Source organism: Poecile atricapillus, chromosome W (genome assembly GCF_030490865.1).
Source record: "Poecile atricapillus isolate bPoeAtr1 chromosome W, bPoeAtr1.hap1, whole genome shotgun sequence".
Lineage (NCBI taxonomy): Eukaryota > Metazoa > Chordata > Aves > Passeriformes > Paridae > Poecile > Poecile atricapillus.
In genome coordinates this window covers 64,886,795-64,909,939 of record NC_081288.1, presented here as the reverse complement: position 1 = coordinate 64,909,939, position 23,145 = coordinate 64,886,795, and the positions used below count along the sequence as shown (strand labels likewise).

The following is a 23,145-nucleotide window of genomic DNA, read 5'->3' as shown; positions in this document are numbered from 1 at the left end:
ATCCGGAGGTAGATAATTTCCCGAGCTAGTGTCATTGTTTTCCTGATGATCCGTGTCCTGTGTGTTTGTTTGGGTTGATGGGCCGGTTTTGGTTAGTTATCTTGGGCGTTGCTGGCAATCAGCAACTCCTTGGAGAAAAGCCTCATCCCACTTTGGGGGGAGGCTTTTCCATGCTTTATATTTTGTTTTGTCTCTACAAAACATATCTTTCTTATATACACTCCGAATTTTTAATACAACCATAATTTATTACATCAGCCTCATCATAAAGCATTTTTCTTTATACACAGTCCAGATCTACCCTCTTTCAGTTTAAAACACTTGCCCCTTGTCCTGTGTGCTGGTTTCACATTTAACTGATATTTAGTAAGGAAGAAAGAAACCACCCACGGAAATGATTTTCCTGAGAGAAGCTGCTAAGAGCTTCCTCTGTGCGTGGAAAAAAACAATAGCTGGCTAGCTCTGAGAATTGACATCCTATTAAACCATATAAAAGCTCTGTCTACCTCTGTGAATTCCACATTTTAAAAACAGGCAAGGCCGGGAAATCTCTCTCTTGCTTGTGGCCTCAAATGGTAACTGAGCTCTGGTGGGGCCAGCCCCGCTCCACCGCGGCCTGTGTGGCCTGTTGGGGCTGGGCTGGACCCCAGCGGTAGCCGGGTGGGGGACGGGAGGCCGTGGAGCCTCGGCTGAAGCTGGGCCAGTTCAGAGCTGCTAACATCTTGCTAACACCAAGCCCTGTCCCCGCCGTTGGCCTGCACTGAACTGGGGTCCACCGGACCCCGGAAGTGGCTCCGGGTTGGGCCAGGCCCCCTCTGCCTCCTCCCCCCCACCTCCCCCCGCCGTCTCCCCCGCCCAGCAGCGGCCTGCAATCCATCACTGTGACTGCTTAGCCTCTGCCCATGACCATCTGCAAGCCTAGACAAGATATTAACCCTTTCACTGCACAGATGAGACCTGCAGACCTTGATCCTCAAGGGAGAGAAAAAGACAGTGACGACACATAGAAAGACAACATAAAGACACCAAAGTCAATAAAGAAAAAGTCAAGTCTCAAATGGAAAGAGAATGAAGAAATGCCCTAATATTGAAGCTAAAAGTTCTTTTAGTAAGGCCATAAAGATAGACTATTGTTGTAATGCAGTTAGGAAAAATGGTATGACCCAAAAAATGTACCCCTGAAAATGTAGAATTGCAAGTTTCTTTCCTTAATCTTGTTCTCCCCAGTTCCCCTTATTGGTTGTATGAATTCCCACCACCCCTTTCCCCCTGTCTTCAAAAAGGGGCGCTTATCGATACCTCTTCCTCTTTCCCTCCTGCTACCTCACTCCGTAGGATCCCAAGAAATAAAGCTCTAACTGCCATCTCAGCAAAGGGAAGGAGCCTCGTTTTTAAGTTCTTCTTTGATAAGCTAAACTATCTCCCCTGTCTCCCTGGCTGCTGCTGGGCGGACAGTGGTAACAGAGAGGCAGGGGACATTAGAAATTTTAGCAGACTATGATACACTAAAATATCCCCTTTAATTCATAAGGAAGTATGGGGGGGTGGAGTGTTCAAACTGTAAACGTGAACAAAAGCAACCATAATTAAGCAAAGCAGATGTTAAAGTAGCTGTGATCCCATGAGAAGCTTAAACCAAAAAAAAAAATTAAAGTGATAAAGACCCTTTGTCCCCAGGGAGAGAAGAAGACCTCTGTTCCCAGAGATAAAGATAATCACAAAAATAGATAAAGAAAACCTTTACTTTTAAACAGCTCATCCTTAAAATAATACCCCATAAGTTGACATAGCCCATAAACGCAGCTGTTAGAAAGCTGTGAAAATAATAAAAAAAACAACTTCACAATTACCGATCTTTTCCCAGGCAGCTACTATTTGTAAAAATCAAAAGCCACAAAAGAACTGTTTCTTGTAGAAAAGTCTCCATGGCATGGCAAGAGAAAACTCCTCTCCCTACAAGAACTAATAAAATACTATTGGAGAAGTAGTAGCTAATTTAAAATCCCAAGTTTTGTCTCTACATTGTCAGTTAAAAAAAAGAAGTCAGGCAGGGGGAGGAAAAGTGCTCTGAAGGTTTTATTCTAATGCTTCTTATTCTTTTAGTTCTGTTAATAAAGTTTTCTTCATTCCTTTTAAGTTTTAAAGCTGTTTTTCCCTCCTCCTAATCCATATCTCACAGCAAAAAAGTAAGCGCACTAGTAATTTTAGCCAGCTCTAAACCCACCACATTATTTAGTGCATTAGCCATGTTATGAATGCACTCAAGAGAGTGATATGATTCAATCAAAGAAAATTTTATTAATTACAGCAAGCAAGCAATAAGCAAAAATCAGCACTGGGCAACAGGGGAGTCCCCGCTCCGCCAACTGCCGCGCTTCTAATTTCCGTGTTCCCCCTTTTAAGTGGTACGACTTCCGGGTTACGTGTCCTTTCTCGGGTGTCTCTGCGCATGTGTCTCCAGTTGCTAGGGGGTCGTTTTCTGCCTTCTGGTGGTCGCGGGATGAAGATCAAGAGTCTTCCTCAGTCCTATCCTTTTGACCTTCCTTCGCTGTTTCCTTTTAAGGCTTATCTTGGTAACTTCCTGGAATTCAAGAAAGCTCGCAAGGCCGTAAATGATTATACAAGCGTCAGCAGAGCAGCCTTCAACCTCATCCTGATTTCGCAAAGCACAGTTCTGCAAAGCATCGTATCTACATGTTTAGGCGAACAAAAGGGTCTCTATCACAGCCAGAAAACTCAAATCAGCGAACCTAAACCACTACATCCTGTCACAACAGACCTTGGTAGAAAGTCTCTCTTAATCTTTCTTATAAGCCCCCTTTATATACTGAAAGGCCACAATAAGGCCTCCCTGGAGCCTTCTGCTTTCCAGGCTGAACAACCCCAACTCTCTCAGCCTATGTTCATCAGAAATGCATTCCAACCCTCTGACCATATTTTTGGCCCTCTTCTGGACCTACTTTTAACAGGTCCATGACTTTCCTGTGCTTTGGACCCTAGAGCTGGATGCAGTACTCCAGACGGGGTCTCAAAAGAACAGAGTAGAGAGGCAGAATAATCACTTACCCTCAACCTGCTGGCCACTCCTCTTTTTATGCAGCCCAGGATATGATTTGGTTTCTGGGGTGCAAGTGCACATTGCCTGTACATATGAAATTTTTCATCTACCAGTATTCCTAAGTCCTTCTCTGCAGGTCTGTTTTCAATCCATTCATCCACGAGTCTGTATCAGTATTGAGGATTGCTCTAACCCAGGTGAAACACCATGCATTAACATTTAGAGGGTTTGTAGAATTTCTTTTCAAGGCTTAACTAAGAACCACTCTGGAACACAAATGGTAACTAAAAGACAGTCCAGAATTGTATGAATATTCACACTCTCTTTCTCTCTTAATGCTGTTTCACACTTTCTTTTCTGCCATGGGGCATTCAAGGAAAAGTATGCACCATAATCACATTTCAGCAGTGTTCTAAAACAATGCTATCATCATTGCATATAAACTCTTTTAAATATATATTTCTTTCAAAAGACTGACTTCTATGTACACTACAAAAATAAATTTTCACATAAATTATATGTCATAATTTTATCTTTGTAACTGAAATGACACTGTCTCGGTTTGAGACAAATTAGGAGAAAACGTCCTGAAAGGGTGTCTCCTCTAAAGAAAGGTAGGTTTCGGCAGCCCCTCCCCCACAGGTTCAAAAGGAATTTCTTGGAGGAAAGTGAAAAAACCCCTGTTTATTTAACAAGCAGAGTCCACGCAGGCACAGGAAAAGAGAATGAATAATGTTAGATAATAAACCTTCCCATTGTGGAGAAAGCTGGTGGATTTTGAGAGACCTGCTCGGGATGTGGCGTCCCTGAAGCCTCCCCCTGCTGGGCTGTGGCGTGGGGGTCCCGATGATGGTCTGGTTTTTCGGACTGGAGCAAAGCTGAACAGTTCCAGAAGAAGAAGCCACAGTCCCAGGAAAACTTCTTGCCTTAGCTAACAAACAAGAAGCTAGCTAAAAAGCAAAGATGTACTCCCTTTGTCCATGCTGACAACACAGCCAAGTGAACCCGGGGGAGGATGTGTGAAAATCTCGCTGAAAGAATTCCACCTGCTTTGCCTCCTCCCTCTCTCTGACCTAGCTTAAAGTTACAGGACCCATTCCTGGGCGTAAAGCAGACAATAGGGGATACAGTATAGTACAGTCACCCCAAGACAGACACAAACCTACTTCTATCAAAATAGACAGGAGATGAGATCCAGTTTGAATATTTTTTTCTTTTGCCTCCTTATGCTGAAAGGTATGTTGAGCCTTTAATATGTTATATCCTGTCTCCCTGAAAACTCAGTTTTCTGAGCTTGCTGACATAGTTTTCTAAAGACTTTCCCAGGACAGTAACTGTAAACATAGATATGTATACATTCTTTCTGATACACGTTTTTTGATGGACATCTCTCACGGCCAGTGTGGTTGGGAAGGTGTTATCCTGACTATCCAATCCCTGGCCGTGGTCAGAAGCCTATAAATTCTGAGAGAAGAAATAAAGTTCTCTCTTCCTTTCACCACACCTCGAGATGCGTTCGTGTGACCTATTTCGTGTCCAGCGGCAACAATATACTCTTTCCTATTTAACATTAGTGAGCATTCTATACAAATAAAAATGCATTTAAAAGGAAAAACATAGCTGTCATAGTGTTTCCGATAGAAATAAGGTCCCTGTATTTTGCTTGGTATAAACTGTCATGACAAATACTGTAAGAAAACATGATACAAAAATATAAATATCATTCACAATTAAAAAGGTTTTTAAAATCCCCAAAGCAAACCAAAATAAATGTTGTCAGCCACCAAGTTCTCTCTGTCAATGTGACTATTGAAGTGTGAAGCAGCAGACAGATCACCTGCACATGACATGCAGGACAAGGAATCAGGCAGGGGCAGAAAAATGATGAAGAAAGATGAAGAGAGAGAGAATGAGAACTTTTGTTCTAGTATTTTAAGCTAAGGTTCTCCATCCCTATGGTTTGGTTTCAAACAGAACACAGAGGTTGAAGCAATTTTTCAGGCCCTTCACTTGCAGCAATACATCTTTAAACTGAAACATAACCAAAAAAAAGCTAAATTAGCTTCACAAAGAGATCCCAATTTAGCTGTTTTAATTAAAAGTGCCAATGCAGCATAGGAAAACAAATCAAAACAACAGAGGAAAAGAGTCACTCATTAGTCCTGGATCCAACAGAAAGTCATTCATATTTAATAAGTAAAAATAGAAGGGTTATTTTTAATTCTTCCATTTGATTTTTCTCACTTCTTATTAACTTCTTTCCTGCAATTAAAATAAGGTGACAGAGGTTACTGCTTTGAATGCTATAGGGAGACAGCTGAGCTGTGGCTTGCCAAGAAAAAAATAGATTATTTAGCTTCTAATGCCACTCAGTTAACAGTATCAATATCAAAATAAGGCATACGCTCTTTGAATTTCTATAACCACCAGCACCTCTCAATGCAAATGTGCAAATGCTCTCAGCACATTTTGAAGTGAAAAAAGAATGATTATAGTGTTTGCAGACACTTGGCACTGTTTACGAAAAATGTCAAAACACTTTTGTGAACAGTAATTAAGCTTCGTAACTCTCCTGGGAAGTAGGTAAGTACAATTATGCCCATTTTACTGACTGAGAAACTGAGGCACAGGGCAGTTGCATGACTTGACCGAAATCACGTGTACCAAGTCATTAATTGAGTGGGAAACTGAACCACACTCCCAAACTCTGACTTCCTGTCTTCTATTTTATCTTGGCCCTTTGATAATGGTAGTCTATGGTACATGTTAGTTAAGACCAGTGCAGTTTTCACTAGTGCCTATTAGCAGGGAAAGGCAGACTCACACCAGCATCAGTGGGTTCATAAGTCCATTAAGGGTTACCATACAGTAAAAGAGAAACTACAGTACACTGGGAACATACACACTGACAGGCACACTTTGAGATGCACACATCAATACACACAGCAAAACAAAATCTGCACACAGCTAAAACTATTTAAGTCTCCAAGACTGACATATTTTACTTCATATCTGCTTATTTTTTAAAAATATTGTGCATAGCATGTTTGAAAATTAACAGTAACATTTCATACTACCACAGTTTGTGATATGCAAATTTAAAATATTTTAAACAAACATAAACCTTTACAGAAAAAATCCTATTACATAAGCAATATTTGCATTGAAATATACAAGTAAATCAAACAATATTTAAGCAGCAGAAACTTAAGCTGAAATTTAGAACTAGATAAAGTTGTGGCAAAGAGATGAAAGTACAATAAGTACAGAGCAAACCCAATATTGTCCTCACTCTATTAAGTGGAGGCAATTGAGTCCAGATGATATGCTTTACAGTGTTTTTTTGCATATGCGTACCTCTTTAAATATTTATAGAAATATTTTACAAAATAATACAATAAGTTGCAATAACACTGAATTGCTGTCCTGATGTAGCACGTCCTTTCTCACAACTTTGAGCAGTACTTCTCTTCAAGCCATTCTGGAAATACAGTTTTCCATTTTTGGCCTCTTCTTTGCTTCAGTTATTACCCTTTACAAATAGAGAGGAAAAAATCAAAACGTTAATTAAAGTTCAAGAAAATGAAAGAAATCAAGCTAACCCAACAGTCATTTTGTGATTCTTGTGGTCACAGTTAGCAGTGAGGCATGATGTTTCTCTTTTTCCAGTCACTGGGAACTTTGCCTAACTGCCATGGCTTTTCAAATATGTGTGGCTTGACAACTACATTGATTAATTCCCTAAGGACCCTGGGATGCATCTCACTGGGTCCCATAGACTTGTATATGTTCAGGTTCCTCAGGTGGTCTCAAACCTGATCGTCTCCTACAATGGGTAGGACTTCCTTCCCTCAATCTCTGCCTTGAGATTCAGAGACTTGAGAGATGTGGGAAGAGAGATTGCCATTGAAAACAGAAGCAAAAAAGTTGTTGAGGACCTCAGCCTCCTCCATGTAGATTGTCACCAGATGCCCTATTTATCAGGGAAGATGCAATTTATTTTTCCTTCCTTTTCTGACTAACATACCTGTAAAAGCCATTATTATTATTATTATTATTATTATTATTATTATTATTATTATTATTATTATTATTCACATCCCTTGCCAAATTTATCTCCAGCTGTGCTGGATTCCTGATCCCATCCCTACACATCTGGGCAGCATCCCTATATTCTTCCCGGGATGTGTGCCCCTGCTTCCACTGCCCATGCATTTCCCTCTTGTGTTTCAGTTTGACCAGGAGGTCCTTACTCAGACATGCCTTACTCCTGCCTTCCTTGCCTGATTTCTTGCACATGGGAATTGATAGTTCTTGTGCTCTAAGAAAGATCTCTTTAAATAGCTTCCAGCTCTGTTCAGCACTTTTATCCCTGAGAGCAGTTTCCCAGGGGGTCCCATCCACCAGTCCCTTGAATAACTGAAAAAAATCCAAACATTAATTAAAGTTCAAGAAAAAGAAACAAATCAAGCTAATTCAACACTTATTTCATGATTCTTGTGGTTACAGTTATCAGTCAGGCAATGTGGACTCTTCTTCCCTCAGTCATGGACTTCTTGGTAACAAAATCCTGATGCCAATCAAAAAAGATTTAGATGCCTTGATTTCTGAATGCCACAAATTCAGTCAAAACCAGTGGAAACATCAAAGAGAAAAAAGCTGTGTCTGATACCGGACACTAAATCTACTCTCTTTTGGTTTAAAACTGTTCCCCCTTGTCCTGTCACTACATGCCCTTGTGAAAAGGCCCTCTCCATCTTTCTTGTAGGCTCCCTTCAGGTACTGGAAGGTCACAATAAGGTCACCTGAACAATCCCAGTGCTCTCAGCCTTTCCTCACAGAAGAGTCTCTCCATCCCTCTAATCATCTTCGTGGCCCTCCTGTGCTGGGGACCCCAGAGCTGGATGCAGTACTCCAGGTGGGTTCTCACGAGAGCAGAGCAGACGGGAAGAATCCCCTCCCTCGCCCTGCTGCCCATGCTGCTTTTGATGCAGCCCAGGATACAATTGGCTTTCTGAGCTGCGAGTGCACATTGCCAGCTCATGTCCAGCCTCTCGTCCACCAGCACTCCCAAGCCCTTCTCACCAGGGCTCCTCTCGATCGGTTCATCCCCCAAGCCTGGATTGATACTGGGGGTTGCTCTGATCTAGGTGCAGCACCTTACACTTGGATTTGTTAAATCTCATGAGATTCCCATGGGCGACTTCTTCTCGAGCTTGTCCAGGTCCCTCTGGACAGCATCCCATCCGTCAGGCAGGTCACCTTCACCACTGAGTTTGGTGTCATCTGCAAATTTGCTGAGGGTGCCCTCGATCCCTCTCTCTATGTCATTAATGAAGATATTAAATAACACTGGTCCCAATATGGACATGTCATGGTTGACACTGTCCAAATGCCAGGCACCCACAACAGCTGCTCACTCACCCTCCCCTGCTACAGCTGGACAGAGGAGAGGAAAAAAATTAAACAAAGGGATCATGAGTTGAGATAAGGACCAGGAGAAAACACTCCAAGGACAAAACAGGCTCAACTTAGAAGTACAAAGTGAATTAATTACTAAAAAAGTCAGAGGAGGATAATGAGAAATAAAATAAGCCCTTAAAAACACCTTTTATCCCCCAACTCCTCCCTCCTTCTACCCCGATGGCACAGGGAGAGAGGGCATGGGGGTTTTGGTCAGTTTCTCACCCAAGATCTTCTTCCACTGCTCAGGGAGAGAAGTCCTTCCCCTGCTATGCCATGCGATCCCTCCCATGGGAGACAGTTCTCTGTGAACTTCTGCAGCATGGTTCCAATCTCACGAGCAGCAGTCTTCCCAAAACTGCTGCAATGTGAGTCCCTCCCACAGGCAAAGAGTCCGCCCAAAGCTGCTGCGGCATGGGTCACTCTTCCACGGGGTGCAGTCCTCCAAGGACAGGCTGCTCCAGCTTGGAAGCAGGGTCCCCCTCTCTCCACTGGGTCTTCCACTGGACCACAGCCTCCCCTGGGCATCCACACACTTTGGTGTGGGCACCTCCCCCATGGGCTGCAGGTGGATCTCTGCATCCCCTGTGGATCCCCATGGGCTACAAGGGGACAGCCTGCTTCACCATGGTCATTACCATGGCCTGCAGAGGAATATCAGCTCTGTCTCCTGGAGCATCTCCTCCCCCTCCTTCTTCACTGACCTTGGTGTCTCCATGTTGTTTCCCCCACATGTTTTCACCTCCTCCTCTTCTCTGGCTAGAAAAAAAAAACTGTGTCCCCACTTTGTTTTGATTTTCTTCTTAAATATGTTATCACAGAGGCATTACCAACTGTCCTGGTTTAGGGGAAATTTGGGAGAAAACCTCCAATGGGGTCCCCTCCAGGAAGCAAACTCACGTGGCCACTTCCCCTCCCCTCCCCCCCCCCCCCCCCCCCACCAGTTTGGGAAGAGATTTCTCCAAGAGAAGTGGAAAAAAACCTGTTTATTTAACAGGCTGTGATAGATTGCACTAGAAAGCACTACCCAGCACAAAAATGAACAATACCAAATTACAAAACCTCTTGCCGCTCTGAAGAGATGACAAATTCAGAGGGTCTCCCTCCTGTGGGTGTTCGTTTTGTTATCAATCCCTCTGGCGTTGGAAAATGCCGCTGCCCAGGCTGGGCTCCCGGTAGTCCACGGGTGCAAGCTCCCGGTGCTCCCCCGAGTCCCCAGTCCAGAGCAGGTTCGAATCATTCCAAGAAAAGGGAAAGGAAAAAGTCCAGGAAGACCTCTCTGCTTCGGCTAGCTGGAAAGCAAAGGCGATCTCTCCCTCGTTGTCTGTCTGTGCTGTAGTCTAAACTCCATCCTGGAATGCGGGGGGAGCAAGTACAGTCCCTGATAACAGACTCGGTGCTTCTTCTCTACTCACTTTTACTCTCAGATGAAGTTTTAAAGATACAAAACCTATTTCTGGGCTAGGCAGATGAATGGGGATACAATTTAACATCACAGTCACCGCAGGACACCAACCTCTCTAATTGGCCCAGCCTTGGCCAGCGGCATGTCCATCTTCAGAGCCATCAGGGATTGGCTCTGCTGGACACAGAAGCCACCTCTGTGGCCCCCCTGCTACCAAAAACCAGGCCATGCAAAACCAACACAGGACCCCTGAGGGACACCACTGGTCACTGATGTCCACTGGGACTCTGAGCCATTGACCACTACCCTCTGGATCCGATTGTTCAACCAATTCCTTATCCACTGAACAGTCCACTCATCAAATCCATCTCCTTCCAATTTCTATTGCTAGCCTAAGGACAGATAATGATTTAAGTTTCAAAACATACAAATTCTTGGATGAACCAGCAGAATAGTTTTTCACAGGAACATATTTAATGCCTTGTTAAGTCAGCTTTGATCTCTATGAATCTGCGATAGCCACTGCAACTGCCCCTGGCAAAACAGAGTGCTTGGCCCAGGGACTCCTCCAACCTGGCAGCTTGCTGGGCAGATCTCCAAATACAGCACCACATCCCAAAAGCACAGGGGACACCCCACAATGCAACAACACACTAGGCAAGGTGGAGCTTTCCCCATCTCTCTCACTCAGCCCATCTCCCAGAGGGATTTACTCCTTGCTATGGACTTCATATTCTTTTGATGAATTTTATTCAATAAAGGACAATTTCTGAAGTAACTGTCACTTTTACCCTTTCACTGTCATTGCCATGTGATGTTTTAGAAGATAGTGATCAGTGATCAGAGCACAGGGAAACAACTGAAAGTTGGCTTTCCTAAGGTTTAGGATCTTGACTATACTATTCGCCTGGGCTACATCCCTCAATATCATTAATTCCCCCAGGGCATGTTCACTGCAGCCCAGGCTACCTACTGATCTTGACCTCTCCAATTAGTTCCTCTGCATTGGTGTGCAAAAGGCCCAGTAATGCATCTCCTCTGGTTGGGCTTTCTATCACAGAATCACAGAACAGTTAGGGTTGGAAAAGACCTCTGGAGGTCATCCAGTCCAACCCCCCTGCCAAGGCAGGGTCACCCAGAGCAGGTGACACAGGAACATGTCCAGGTGGGTTTTGAATGTCTCTGGAGAGGGGGACTCCACGACCTCCCTGGGCCGCTGGTTCCACTGCTCTGCTACTCTCAATGTAAAGAAGTTCTCCCTCATGTTGAGGAGCCATATTCACATGTTACTTTAACACTTCCAGGGATGGTGACTCTACTACTTCCCTGGGCAGTCTGTTCCAATGCTTTACAACCCTTTCCATGAAGAATTTAGTATTGATTCCTGGGGAATGCCACTGACTACAGGCCTCCAACTGGATTCTACTCCTCTGATCATGACCCTCTGAGTTCTGCCATTCAGCCAGTTCATGATTAACCTCACCGTCCATTCATCTAACCCACATTCCCTGAGCTTACCTACGAGGATGTAATGTGAGACAGTGTCAAAAGCCTTGCTGAAGTTGAGGTAGACAACATCCACTGCTCCTCCCTTGTCGACCCATCCTGCCATGCCATGCCATCTGGCCTACCATGCCATCACCTGGATTAGGAAGTTATCCTCAATGCACTCCAAGATGCTCCTAGACTTCTTGCATCTTGCTGTGATGCTTTTCCAGTGGATGTCAGGGTGGTTGAAGTCCCCCAGCAGGATCAGAGCCTGCGATCGTGATGCTTCCTATAGTTGAAGCAAGAATGCTTCATCAACATCCTCCCCTTGATAATGTGGCCTGTAGTAAACACCAGACACAAGGTTTTGTTTGTTGGCTTGGCCTCTAATTTTCACCCATAAGCTCTCAACCTGTGTACTGCTCGTTGTCAAAAACAGCTCTGTGCAATTAATCAATTTTTTTCACATAGAGGGCAACCCCCTCCCCCCACCTCTCCTTCCTGAACATGAACCAGCGTGTGGCCAGGGGTCCAGGAAGGCAAATGGCATCCTGGCTTGTATCAGAAACAGTGTGGCTAGCAGGACTAGGGAAGCGATCATTCTCCTGTACTCAGCACTGTTGAGGCCACACCTCCAATACTCTCTTCAGTTCTGGGCCCCTCACTACAAGAAAGACATTGAGGTGCTGGAGCAAGTCTAGAGAAGGGCAACAAAGCTGGTGAAAGGTCTGGAGCACAAGTCTTATGAGGAGTGGCTGAAGGAACTGAGGGTGTTTAGTCTGGAGAAAAGGAGGCTCATTGAGATCTTATTGCTCTCTACAAATACCCAAAAGGAGGTTGTAGTGAGGTGGGCGTCAGTCTCCTCTCCCAGGTTACAAGTGACAGGACTAGAGGAAATGGCCTCAAGTTGCGCCAGGGAAGGTTTAGATTGGATAATAGGAAAAATTTATTCGTGGAAAGGGTTGTAAAGCATTGGAACAGACTGCCCAGGGAAGTGGTAGAGTCACCATCCCTGGAAGTGTTAAAGAATATGTGGATATGGCACTTGAGGACATGGCTTAGTGGTGCATGTGGTGGTGGTTCTAGGTCAGTGGTTGGACTTGATGAACTTAAAAGTCTTTTCCCACCTTAACAATTCTAGGATTCTATGATTCCTTGCCTGGCCATCCTGAGCAGTTTATAGCCATCGATTGCAGTGCTCTAATAATGCAATTCATCTCACCAAGTTTCAGTGATAGCGATCAGATTATAGCTTTCCAGCTGCACAGCGGCTTCCAGCTCCTCCTGTTTGTTGCCCATGCTGTGTGCATTGCTATAGCAACACTTCAGTTGGACTGTCAACTCTTTAGTCTTTTTGGAGGGTTGGGGAGCATTGCTCACTACTCTGGTAGATGTGCTCATTCACCCTGTTGCTTGTGAGCACATGAATTTTACAGCTTTGAACACCCCTCCACCCCCATCCCCCCAAGTTCCTTAGTTTAAAGCATGATTTACTAAGTCAACCAATCTGCCAACTAAGATTCTCCTGCCTCTTCTATATAGGTGGATCCCATCTGTCCCAAATAGATTGCATTCATTGAAGAACATCCTGTGATCATAGAAAGCAAAAACCCTGGCGACAACACTGGCCACCAAGCCAGGTGTTGATCTGCATGATGTGTCGACTTCTGCCTACACCCTTATCCCTGACTGGCAAGACAGAGGAGAAGATCACTTGGGCCCCTGTCCCCTTCGCTTGCACCCCCAGGGCTCTGAAGTCCTGTTTGATCTTGCCCAGACTATGCTTTACCATGTCATTGGTGCCCACGTGGAAGAGAAGTAGAGGATAGTAGTCTGTGCTTTTAGCCAGTTGTGTCAGCCTCTCTGTGACATCCTGTATCTTGGCTCCTGACAAGCAGCAAACTTCCCTAGACTGTATATCAGGTCAGCTGAAGCGTGTGCCTCGGTACCTCTCAGCAGATTCACCTGCTACTATCACTCACCGCTTTCTTTTGCAGATTTTAGTGTGTACAACTGGTGCAGTTTCTCCCTGTGAGAGTTGTCCATTGGCTCCACCCACTGCCAAGACTTTGTATCTGTTGCTGGTTAGTACATACAAGGAAATAGGGGGGAGTGATAGATATCCTGATGACACAAGTCACCAGAGACCATGGCACCTTCGTCTCCAAGGTGCTGTCAGCTTGCTGTTGATGCTCTTTGTCTGGTAGTCCTTGGAGGTCAGTGCCACGGGGCCCTAGTATTTCTTCTTGCAAAGTCTCGAATAATTATCTATTTCTTGTTCCCCCTCCCTAATACAGTGTAGCCTGCTGACTTCCTCCTTCAGCTCCTCCACCAGCTGCCTGAGTGACTCCACCTGAACACACTTTGCACAGGTGGAGCTTGCACCCTCCTCCATTCAGAAGTGTGGGGTACAGAATTTACAGCCCTCCACTTGGACAGCAGCTTCCCTGACAGGAAGCTCTGTCTGGGTGGCCACTTCCATTCATCCCAGGCTAGCTGGAGTAGGTAGATGGTCCCTGGCTGCTGCAGAACACAGCCCTCACCAGGTCTCTGCCACCATGCTTCCAACAATCCCAAAGCGCTGCCTAATAAGCCCTTCTAATCCTCTGGAGTCCTCAAGCTGCCAGGTATGTTTGCATAGCCAACAGCTAGTTGGGGTGACCATCAGGGCCACAGCCTATGCCTGTGGGTGAGCAGATCAGGCAGCAGCCCAACAACTGGTAGTGTTGCCCTTCTCAGGTGCCCTTCCATGCAAACTACGGCACTGCTTCTCTCAAATGACACTCCCTGTTTACATGCCCTGCTTGCATCGCTCCTGGTTGCTGGAGCTCCCTAGGGGCTGGTTATATGTGGCTTCACAAGGTTTGAACTGGCCATGGGGACAGCTGGCACCACCCAGCATCTACATGTTGTAGATGAGGTACAGAGTTGGTTGTATATAGCACTGCTAGCTAGTATGCTATGTAGTTGGGCATAGTATAGTGCTGCTAGGTTTGAAGTAGAAAAAGTTGCAAAAACATTCATCTTGAGTGAAATAGGAATGTAAAAAAGAAGCACACGACTTAGCAGTGTTACTTTATACTGGTCCTGTTGAATACACTGGCAACTTTCCATCAGTTGAGTGCCTACTGTGTATATGTGATAGTGTGGATCCTCAGACCTGTGAGGAGAAATGCACTGTATCAGTGAACACTTCTGTGTAAAGTGACAGAAAGACCTGATCCACTAGTAAATGCTACCGTGGATGTGACTGTGTGCATGAGCAAAAGTTGCAAGTCCTTGGCCTGTTCCAAATGTATTCAGGAAAACCTGAATCAGTATTGGCTAGTTTTACAACAAAGTTCTCATGACAGTCATGGAAACTATGCCCTCGTGAGAATGACAAGAAAAGCCCTATAATTTTTACACCTGAGGTACTTTTACTATAAAATGAATTCTTTGCGTGTGGAAACAAGCAAACTGAGAAAGAAATGAAAAGCCTGATGATTGAAGCATGCATCGTTTCCAAAATTATTACTATGGCTCTGACTCTGTAATCAATGCTTACTCTGGTCATGTGACTTCAGCAGCAGCTATATGGTATGACTGCATGATCAGACCTTGTCCTGAAATCTAGCCTACTATAGAGATACGTTAATGGACTGTAAATTGAAGTAATTAGCTGGTGAAAAACTGCATACTAAGAGAGAGGCTGTTTGAAAGACTGTACATGTCTCTCTAATGAAATGGATTTCATTGTTTTACAGGCATTTTTAACTGCTGTAGGAGACAAGAACCGTAGGGCTGTCCTTGCATTGGAACATATGTTTGCACCAGTGTTGGATGGAGCTGTGTCTACTCTCTTTGGAGTGTTAATGCTTGCAGGATCAGAGTTTGATTTTATTGCCAGGTAAAGCATTTGTGTGTCTTGACTTTTTTTTTAAAATAAAAATACTTTTGCTTTTAATATTTAGACATTTCAGCGTATCTGTCATTTTATTACTGTGTATGGTGTGTCAAGCATGCTCTTACAGCATGGTCCTGTTTTCCCAAGGAATTCTATTAATTCCTTGTCACATGCTGGACACAGTAGTATTTTCATTGCTGCTATTAAAATCTGTTCAAGGAAAATCTGACTCCCAGCATGAAAGGAAACAAAAATGGCCCTCTTTAGCAAAGTTTTCTACTTCTGAAATTAAGTCAGTTTAAAGCAGCTGGTATTGTCCAATATTAGCTGGTTCTTGCCTTTAACCTTCCAGATATAGGTCAGGTCTTCCAGATTTTTCATATGCACAATAATTTGCCTGGAAAGGACACATGAAGTCAGCCCTCTCTGGGCCTTCTCTTGCTATCTTTATATGAGGATTGCAGCAACTTATAAATGGGTGAGGGGAAAAGCCCTGTTTGGGAGCTAGGGAACTATAAGTATGAACACAGAACTTCATGTTAAAATTCTGTAAAGCGAAATCCAAAGGCTCTTCTGTTTAGAACTACAAGCACAGTTTCTTGTGAATTTACTTAAGACTGTGGTTTTGTCAAGCATAAGAGGAGAGCAAATTTTTGAGAAGTACAATGAAACAGAACCTAAGCCGTTCCAAGCAAACAGTGGAGCTCTGCAAAATCACCAATCTTAGAAGTAACACAGATTCTTTGTGGCAAACTGCAGCACAACAAAATCCCCAATTAAATCATAGCCCTAAAACAGAACTGAGGTAGAACTGGGCCAAATGAAAATGCTTTGAAAGATGACTCAATTGCTTAGGTAAACATAAACTGGATAGGGAATCAGACTTAGCTGACATCCATTTGACAACAACTACAACAAAACATCAGAAGCAGGAAATGAGAGAAAGACTATTAAATCTCATCAGGATTTTTTTGTTTATGTATGTAAGAGATTTCACAGAATCATTTAAGTTGGAAAAGACCTCCAAGATCGAGTCCAACCTTTGATCGATCACCATCTTGTCAACCAGACCAGAACACTGAATGCCATGTCCAGTCATTCCTTGGACACCTCCAGGGATGGGGACTCCACTCCCTCCCTGGGCAGCCCGTTCCAATGCTAACAACCCTTTCCATGAAGAAATTCTTCTTGATGTCCAACCTGAACTTCCCCTGGTGCAGCTTGAGGCTTTGTCCTCTTGTCCTGTCACTTGGTACCTGGGAGAAGAGACCACCCCCCACTTGGCTACAACCTCCTGTCAGGGATTTGTAGAGAGCAAGAAGGTCTCCCCTGAGCCTCCTTTTCTCCAGACTAAAGACCCCCACTCCCTCAGCTGCTCAGATTTGCAGAAAACAGGGCTTACACTTAGGTCTAAATACATTAAACCTACATGGGGATTATTGCTATACAGATATTGCATGCCCTGAAATAGAAATTTTTTTTTAAGATCAGTATATTTTATTGTCACCCTAAAAACTAAGCCTTCTGATCTTGTTTTCATAGTTTTAGTTACTTTTCCAGGAAAGTAACTGTAAACATAAGTGTTTACACATTCCTTCTAAGAAGCGTCCTTTGATGGACGTTTCACATGACCAGTGTGATTGGGAAGGTAGTAACTTAGTTATCCAATCCCCGGTCATTGTCAAGAATCTATAAATACTAGAGTCAGAAAATAAAGTTACTTCTTTTCCTGTCATACTACTGAGATGTGTTCGTGTGAATCATTCCGTGTCCTTTAGCGACATTTTATTTTATTTTATTTTATTTTATTTTATTTTATTTTATGTGAAGAAATAAGGTAAGATTATTATTTTAGGACCTATCTTGTAAGGGATAAACACACTGACATATAGGTTGCTCTTAGATTTAGCCTAAATTTTCAGGGATATATGTGCTGTGCTACTTTCCTACTTAACAGATAAAAGATTTGGCAAACGTTTTTGTATCATGGCAAATGGGAAACTATAGCAGCCCTTCATTCAAAATTTGGACTGGATATTCTCTTAGTATATAAAATGAGCATTTCACCTTTTCAGCTTCTTTTATTTTACTTTTTTGCCCATCAGTTTCTTGTTTTCTATCACAATCTGACTTTAGTTTTCATTGTTTAGAAAATAAAATAAAATATCAGAGACTGAGCATTGTTATAGTGGGTGAAGATGACCCCAAACTTCCATGAGGGACAGATTAGTCCAACAGTGTAGAATATTAAGTAAATTAACAGAAAATATATATACCAACTGATGAGAGCTATAATGTTCTTGGTTATCTTAATGTTAGATGTTCGGAGTAGCACCTTTTTGTGATGTTGTCTGGAAGACAATTTCCCAGCACAAATGGATTATTGGTATGTATGGGATAATTGGGCATTTGACCACCATAAAGATGATGGTTGAAAACAAGTACGAAAACCGAGGAAGAACTTTAACTGCAGCAATTGTGAATAATTTAACCGAGGCACCTGCAGAGATGGTCTCTGCACCACCTTATACTCCTTCCTTTGTACTGCTTGTTGCTTGCCCCCCAATTGCTGTTGCTGTTCCCACTGCTTCTGCTGAGCTTTCCCCCGTGGTTTCTAATATTATCCCTCATCCTCTTGCAACAGAGCTAGTGGTGGGGATGGGGGTGTGTATGGATGTGTGAAACGTTCCTCCCCCACCTTCAGTGTTACATGTATATATACATCCATCACCCCTGGAACCCCGGGGATTTGGTTACGTGAGGAAATCAAATGTCCAGGTTAAGGGAAGGTACAGGTTGATGTGCATCATTATTTTCTGATATTTGTTCAGGATATGATCCATCCTGGGCCGATGTTGATTTGATGTTGATGGAGTTGTTCCATCCAGACGAGCAGGATAAGATAGTTGTAAACAATGTGGAATTAACCCTACAGGCAGGGGGAAGTCAGACTGCCTGCCCTCAGGTTGATCCTGATTTGGCTTGTAATAATCAAACAGATAATTGCCAAACAGTGGCTGCAGATCTGATAAACGCAATTAGAGCTTGTGAGGAGATAAGAATAAATTGAACTGAAGTACAGGAATGTAGACAGAGGCCAGAGGAACACCCCAGCAACTACTGGGGAAGATTGCAACAGGCTTTGTTGACCTACGGGGGGGAATGACTCTCCAGAATTTTAATAATGAATTAGCAGTAAGTGTGTTTGCGGCCCAAGCCACCTCTGACATCTGCAGCTATTTTAAGAATCACATGTTGGGGTGGAAAGGAAAAAATTTGAAAGATATTATATTGCCTGGAGATTCTAGACTTGTACAATATGTAAACGATTTGTTTCTTGACAGCAAGGCATGCAAAAATTGTTTGAAAGATACTATTTGTCTATGTACTGCTTTAGCAGAAAAAATGGCCCCCGTGCATCTCTTTCTAAGCTTCAGTTGTGTCATCAGGAAGTAAAATATTTAGGATTTATATTGACAAAAGGAGAGAGATTAGCAGACCCAGAATGGGTCCGGGCTATTGTAGAAATACCTAGACCAGTAACAAAGAAACAATTGTGAAGATTTTTTAGGCACAGTAGGATATTGCAGACTCTAGTTACCGGGGCTAAAGGAGTTAAGTAAACAATTGTCAGAAGCTACCAAGGCAGAGGAAGTGGAGCCTATATGTTTTCTTCCAGAGGAAGAAAATACTATCCATGCTATAAAAGGAGCTTTAGTTTCTGCTCTGGCACTCCAAGCCCTTTGTGCATGAGAACAAAGGAGTAGCCAGCAGAGTCCTGTGAGAGACTGGGAAAATTGATGTCTCAAGACATTTTGGGGTGCATATATGTGGGGGAAGGGATGGGTCGAGCCTTGCCTTGGTGAGGCGATACACTGCCCTGTACATCCCCCACCCCCCTAGAGCTGGTATCCCAGGCTGCCAATCACTGGCACAATGGAGGCCATGCTCTACACCTGCCTCTGGAGCCCCTAACCCAGTTCCTGAGTGGCCACATGATCACAAGTCCCATCTGGGAGAAGGGCCCAGGAAGGCCAAGGGGTATTTAAAGCTGAACACAAGGCAAGAATACGTCTTGACCCTACCTCCTCTTGGAATTTCTATCCGAACACCACTGGAATCTGGGAGTTGAGAGCTATATGTGTGATTTCTATATCTTTTCTGTCTTCTTCTCTTTCTTCTTCTTATAATTCCCTCTTCTTGGAATTTTTGAGTAACTTAAAATCAAACGAGCTTAGAGTTTGCCAAGTTAAATTGGCCAAGTTAATACTTTAAGAAGTGTTTCATATTGATCGAATGCTGCTCTAAACCTTTTGCCGACATTTCTTTGATTTTTTAAAGTTTCCAGTAAAGTTCTTTTTGTTGTTTTGACCTCTTGAGAATATCTTGTCGGTATTTCTCCCATGCGTCTAACTGGGAGTACATGAACAACCGTAAGCCCTTTTAAATGTCTTGTCGAGTGAGGTTGTTTGGGGCCTTACACATCCTTACTCAAAAGCTAGGTCCACACTGCTGCTCTGTGGCTTATTACTCAACTGAACAGGATCCTGTAGCAGCAGGGAATAATTCCCGTGTCAACATGACAGCAATAACAGCAACTATCATGAAGAGGAGCAAACCATTGGTTCTGGGTCACCCAACCACTGTGCGTCCCCCATGTGAAATAGAACTGATTCTTAAAACACATGCTACACAAACATCATCCCCACAAAGAGCACATCGTTATGAATTAAAAATTTTAAAAGCAGACAATATTACATTGAAAAGATACATTGTTTTGAATTCGGCAATTTTATTGCCTCTTCCCTCCGATGGTGAGTTGCATCATGATTATGCTGAGGTAGTGTTTCACTCCAGCCAACTATGAGAAGATCTGTGAGATCACCCTCTAGAGAACTTGAATCTAACCTTGTTCACCAATGGATCTTCATACTACAGGAACGAAAAATGACACACAGACTATGCAGTGGTGAGAAACTTAGAGATACTTGAAACAGAACCTCTGCAATCCTTGGTGAGTTCCCAAGGAGCTGGATACACTGAATTAACAGCATGTCCCTGATGGGGACATAATCAATGAGTGACTATTTATGCTGATTCTAAATACACTTTTGGAGAGTGTCATGCAGCATCTGTGCTATGGAAAGAATGAGAGTTCATTACCTCGGCAGAAAAGAATATTTCTAGTGGAATTGAAATCTGAATGCTATTGGAAGCTATTAAACGTACAAGGGAAATTGCTTTGGTGCACTGTCCAGCTCATACCAAAGGCTCCAATGAAATGGAAAGAAATAATAAAATTACTCAAACTTGTAGTCAGATAGGTTTAAAAAGGCCTGAAGTTTAGGAATAGTACTATAGGATATCAGGATATTGGAAATACACACACCCCTCCCCCCTCCCCCCACCTCTAAAGTTGTCATCAACACAGTGTTTGGCAGACAATTATACCCAGGACCTTTGTCTCTGCTCGGAACAGCTGTTGGAGAAGATGAAACAGGGAAACCTTATAAATATGATTGTTTAGGAAAAGATTCTGAAAATATGAAACCTATAATCGAAATAGAAATGAAAACTAGCTTTGAGCTATAGGATACTGAGTGTTAGTTACTATATAACCAAAGAACAATAGCCTAGCCAGCTGAAGGAGAATCCCTGTTGATTGAACAATACCCTTCTGCTGACAGTGAATCCGAAGGTCGAAGCAGCAAGAGAAGAATTTGAAGAGTAGCTTTTAGAGTTTAAAATGTAACACTGTATGGTAATGTAGTAGTTCTTATAGGCTATATGTAAATTCTATAGAATGTGTGTCATGTACTGGTTGGTTACTGGGAATTAGAATATTCACCATATAAAAAGATATAATGTATTGTAACACGAACTTCGTACTCTTAACCGCTCTTAACCTCGCTTAACCTCTTTTAATCTCTCTTAACTTCCCCACTTCCTCCTCTTGCCCCTCTCTCTCTACCTCCTCTTTCCACTCTCTCTCCCTCTTTGAGCACGTTTACGCTGTGGCTGGCAGTGTAAACGGATCTCTTCCACCTTCTACCTAAATAATAAACTGCTTATCCCCGGAGCAGCCTGGCTTGGAGAAGTCTCCCACCGTGAGCCCGTTTTACTCCTACAGACAGCCTCTTAGATGGAGATGAATGGGTTATCAAATTTACATGGAAATACAAAAACATCTACAAGAAAATAAAGCACAAGCCCAATGGCTTCAACCAATACCAGCAGGAATGCAAGTACATGATATCCAGTCTGAAGATACAGTAATGATAAAAGTCCACTCTCGCAAAGCAAAATTGGACCATAAATGGGACAGTCCATATACTGTGCTACTAACTTCTTATTTTGTTGTAAAAGTTACAGGGAAAAACAGTTGTCTTTGTTTTATCAAATAATACTTTGAGTTGTGTGATGTACATTCTCTAATCCAAATTGTAAAAAACAGAGGAAAAAACCCTATATATAATGTGATATAATTATTTAGTGCAATATTAATAATATTTGAGATTTAATTTAGTATATTTATTTTTATATATTTTGAAATAGTATGCAAACCCTCCATTCTTACAATGTTTGTGCCTCTTCTCTTCCCCCTCCCCACCCTCTTAAACCCTTTTTCAGGTATTTTTTTGCTGTTTTGACAATCTTAACCATTTTGGGAGTTCTGAATGGATTGGTGCTGCTTCCTGTTCTGCTTTCACTCTTTGGACCATACCCTGAGGTTAGTAAAAGTAATGGTGAACAGAAATAATGATATTATCTCTCCCCCTGCAACCGACCCACTTATTTAGAAACTCCTTATTTTAAAAATCCTCTTGGATTTAAAAAAATTCTACTATAAGTTACTTGGTCTAGTTTTATTTTTAATATTTTTAAATGTTACATTTGTTATTTATTTGGTATTCTTTTACCTTCTTATGCATTTTAAGTATTTTTAATAAGTATTTGTTTAGAGGCTGAAATCAGCATGCTAATTACAAATGTAGATATTAGGTAAGCTTTTAAAAACCATATGTTATACACCAATCTAAAACAATGCTTTTCACCAAGACTTTGAAAAGGACAGCTAATTTTGTACCCATGTGTCCTAGTTTAGGGCAAATTTGGGAGAGAACCTCCAAATGAAGTCCCTCCAAAAAACAAATTCAAGCGATCCCTCCCCCAACTGGTTCGGGAAAAGATTTCCTTGGAGAAAAGTGGAAAAAACCTCTGTTTATTTAACAGAAATGGAATAATATTAAACAATAAGACCTCTTGGTGTTCAATTGAATGGCAAATCCAGAAAAAGTCCTTTTCATGTCATGTTGCTCGGCTCACTCAGGTTCTTATCAGTCCCTCCGGCACTGGAAAGTGTCAAGGCCCAGGCCCCGGTGGGCCACAGGCGTGAGCTCCTGGGGATTGCCTGGGTTTTCAGTCCAGAGCAGGTTTGAACAGATCCAAGAAAAAAGGAAAAAAAAACAGTCCAGGGAACTTCTCTGCCTCAGCTAGCTAAAATCTAACTAAAAGCAATGGAGAGCTCTGTCCCCCTGTTTGTTTGTGCTGCAGAAAACAGAGTCCAGGAGCAGGATATGGGGGAGTGAGTGCTCTTTAGCAACAGAAACTGCACGCTTCTTCCTCCCCTGCTTCTCTCTCAGAGCCAGTCTTAAAGGTGCAGAACTTAATATGTAACATAAACAAGGTAATTGGGGATACAAGCATCAAAAAGTCACCCCAGGACATTCCACCCCTTATCCCCATATCGTCAACTTATTACCAAAACTAATATATATTCTAACTCTACAAGCACATACATTATATACATACACATATATATACATATATACAGACAAGGGCAGT

The 23,145-nt window shown here is 42.8% G+C and overlaps 1 protein-coding gene across 4 annotated transcripts in view; it reads left to right on the top strand.

The window, feature by feature from the left end:
• LOC131591460 (protein patched homolog 1-like) overlaps positions 1–23,145 on the top strand; it is a 213,093-nt gene that overhangs the window by 157,841 nt on the left and 32,107 nt on the right. For 2 of the 4 annotated variants that reach the window (XM_058862187.1, XM_058862185.1), the window contains exons 21-23: positions 7,827–7,976; positions 15,161–15,303; positions 21,931–22,030. In XM_058862187.1, the coding sequence (XP_058718170.1) occupies positions 7,827–7,976; positions 15,161–15,303; positions 21,931–22,030 (393 nt within the window). The remainder of the gene's footprint in view (positions 1–7,826; positions 7,977–15,160; positions 15,304–21,930; positions 22,031–23,145) is intronic. The other 2 variants (XM_058862186.1, XM_058862184.1) reach the window with 1 other exon arrangement.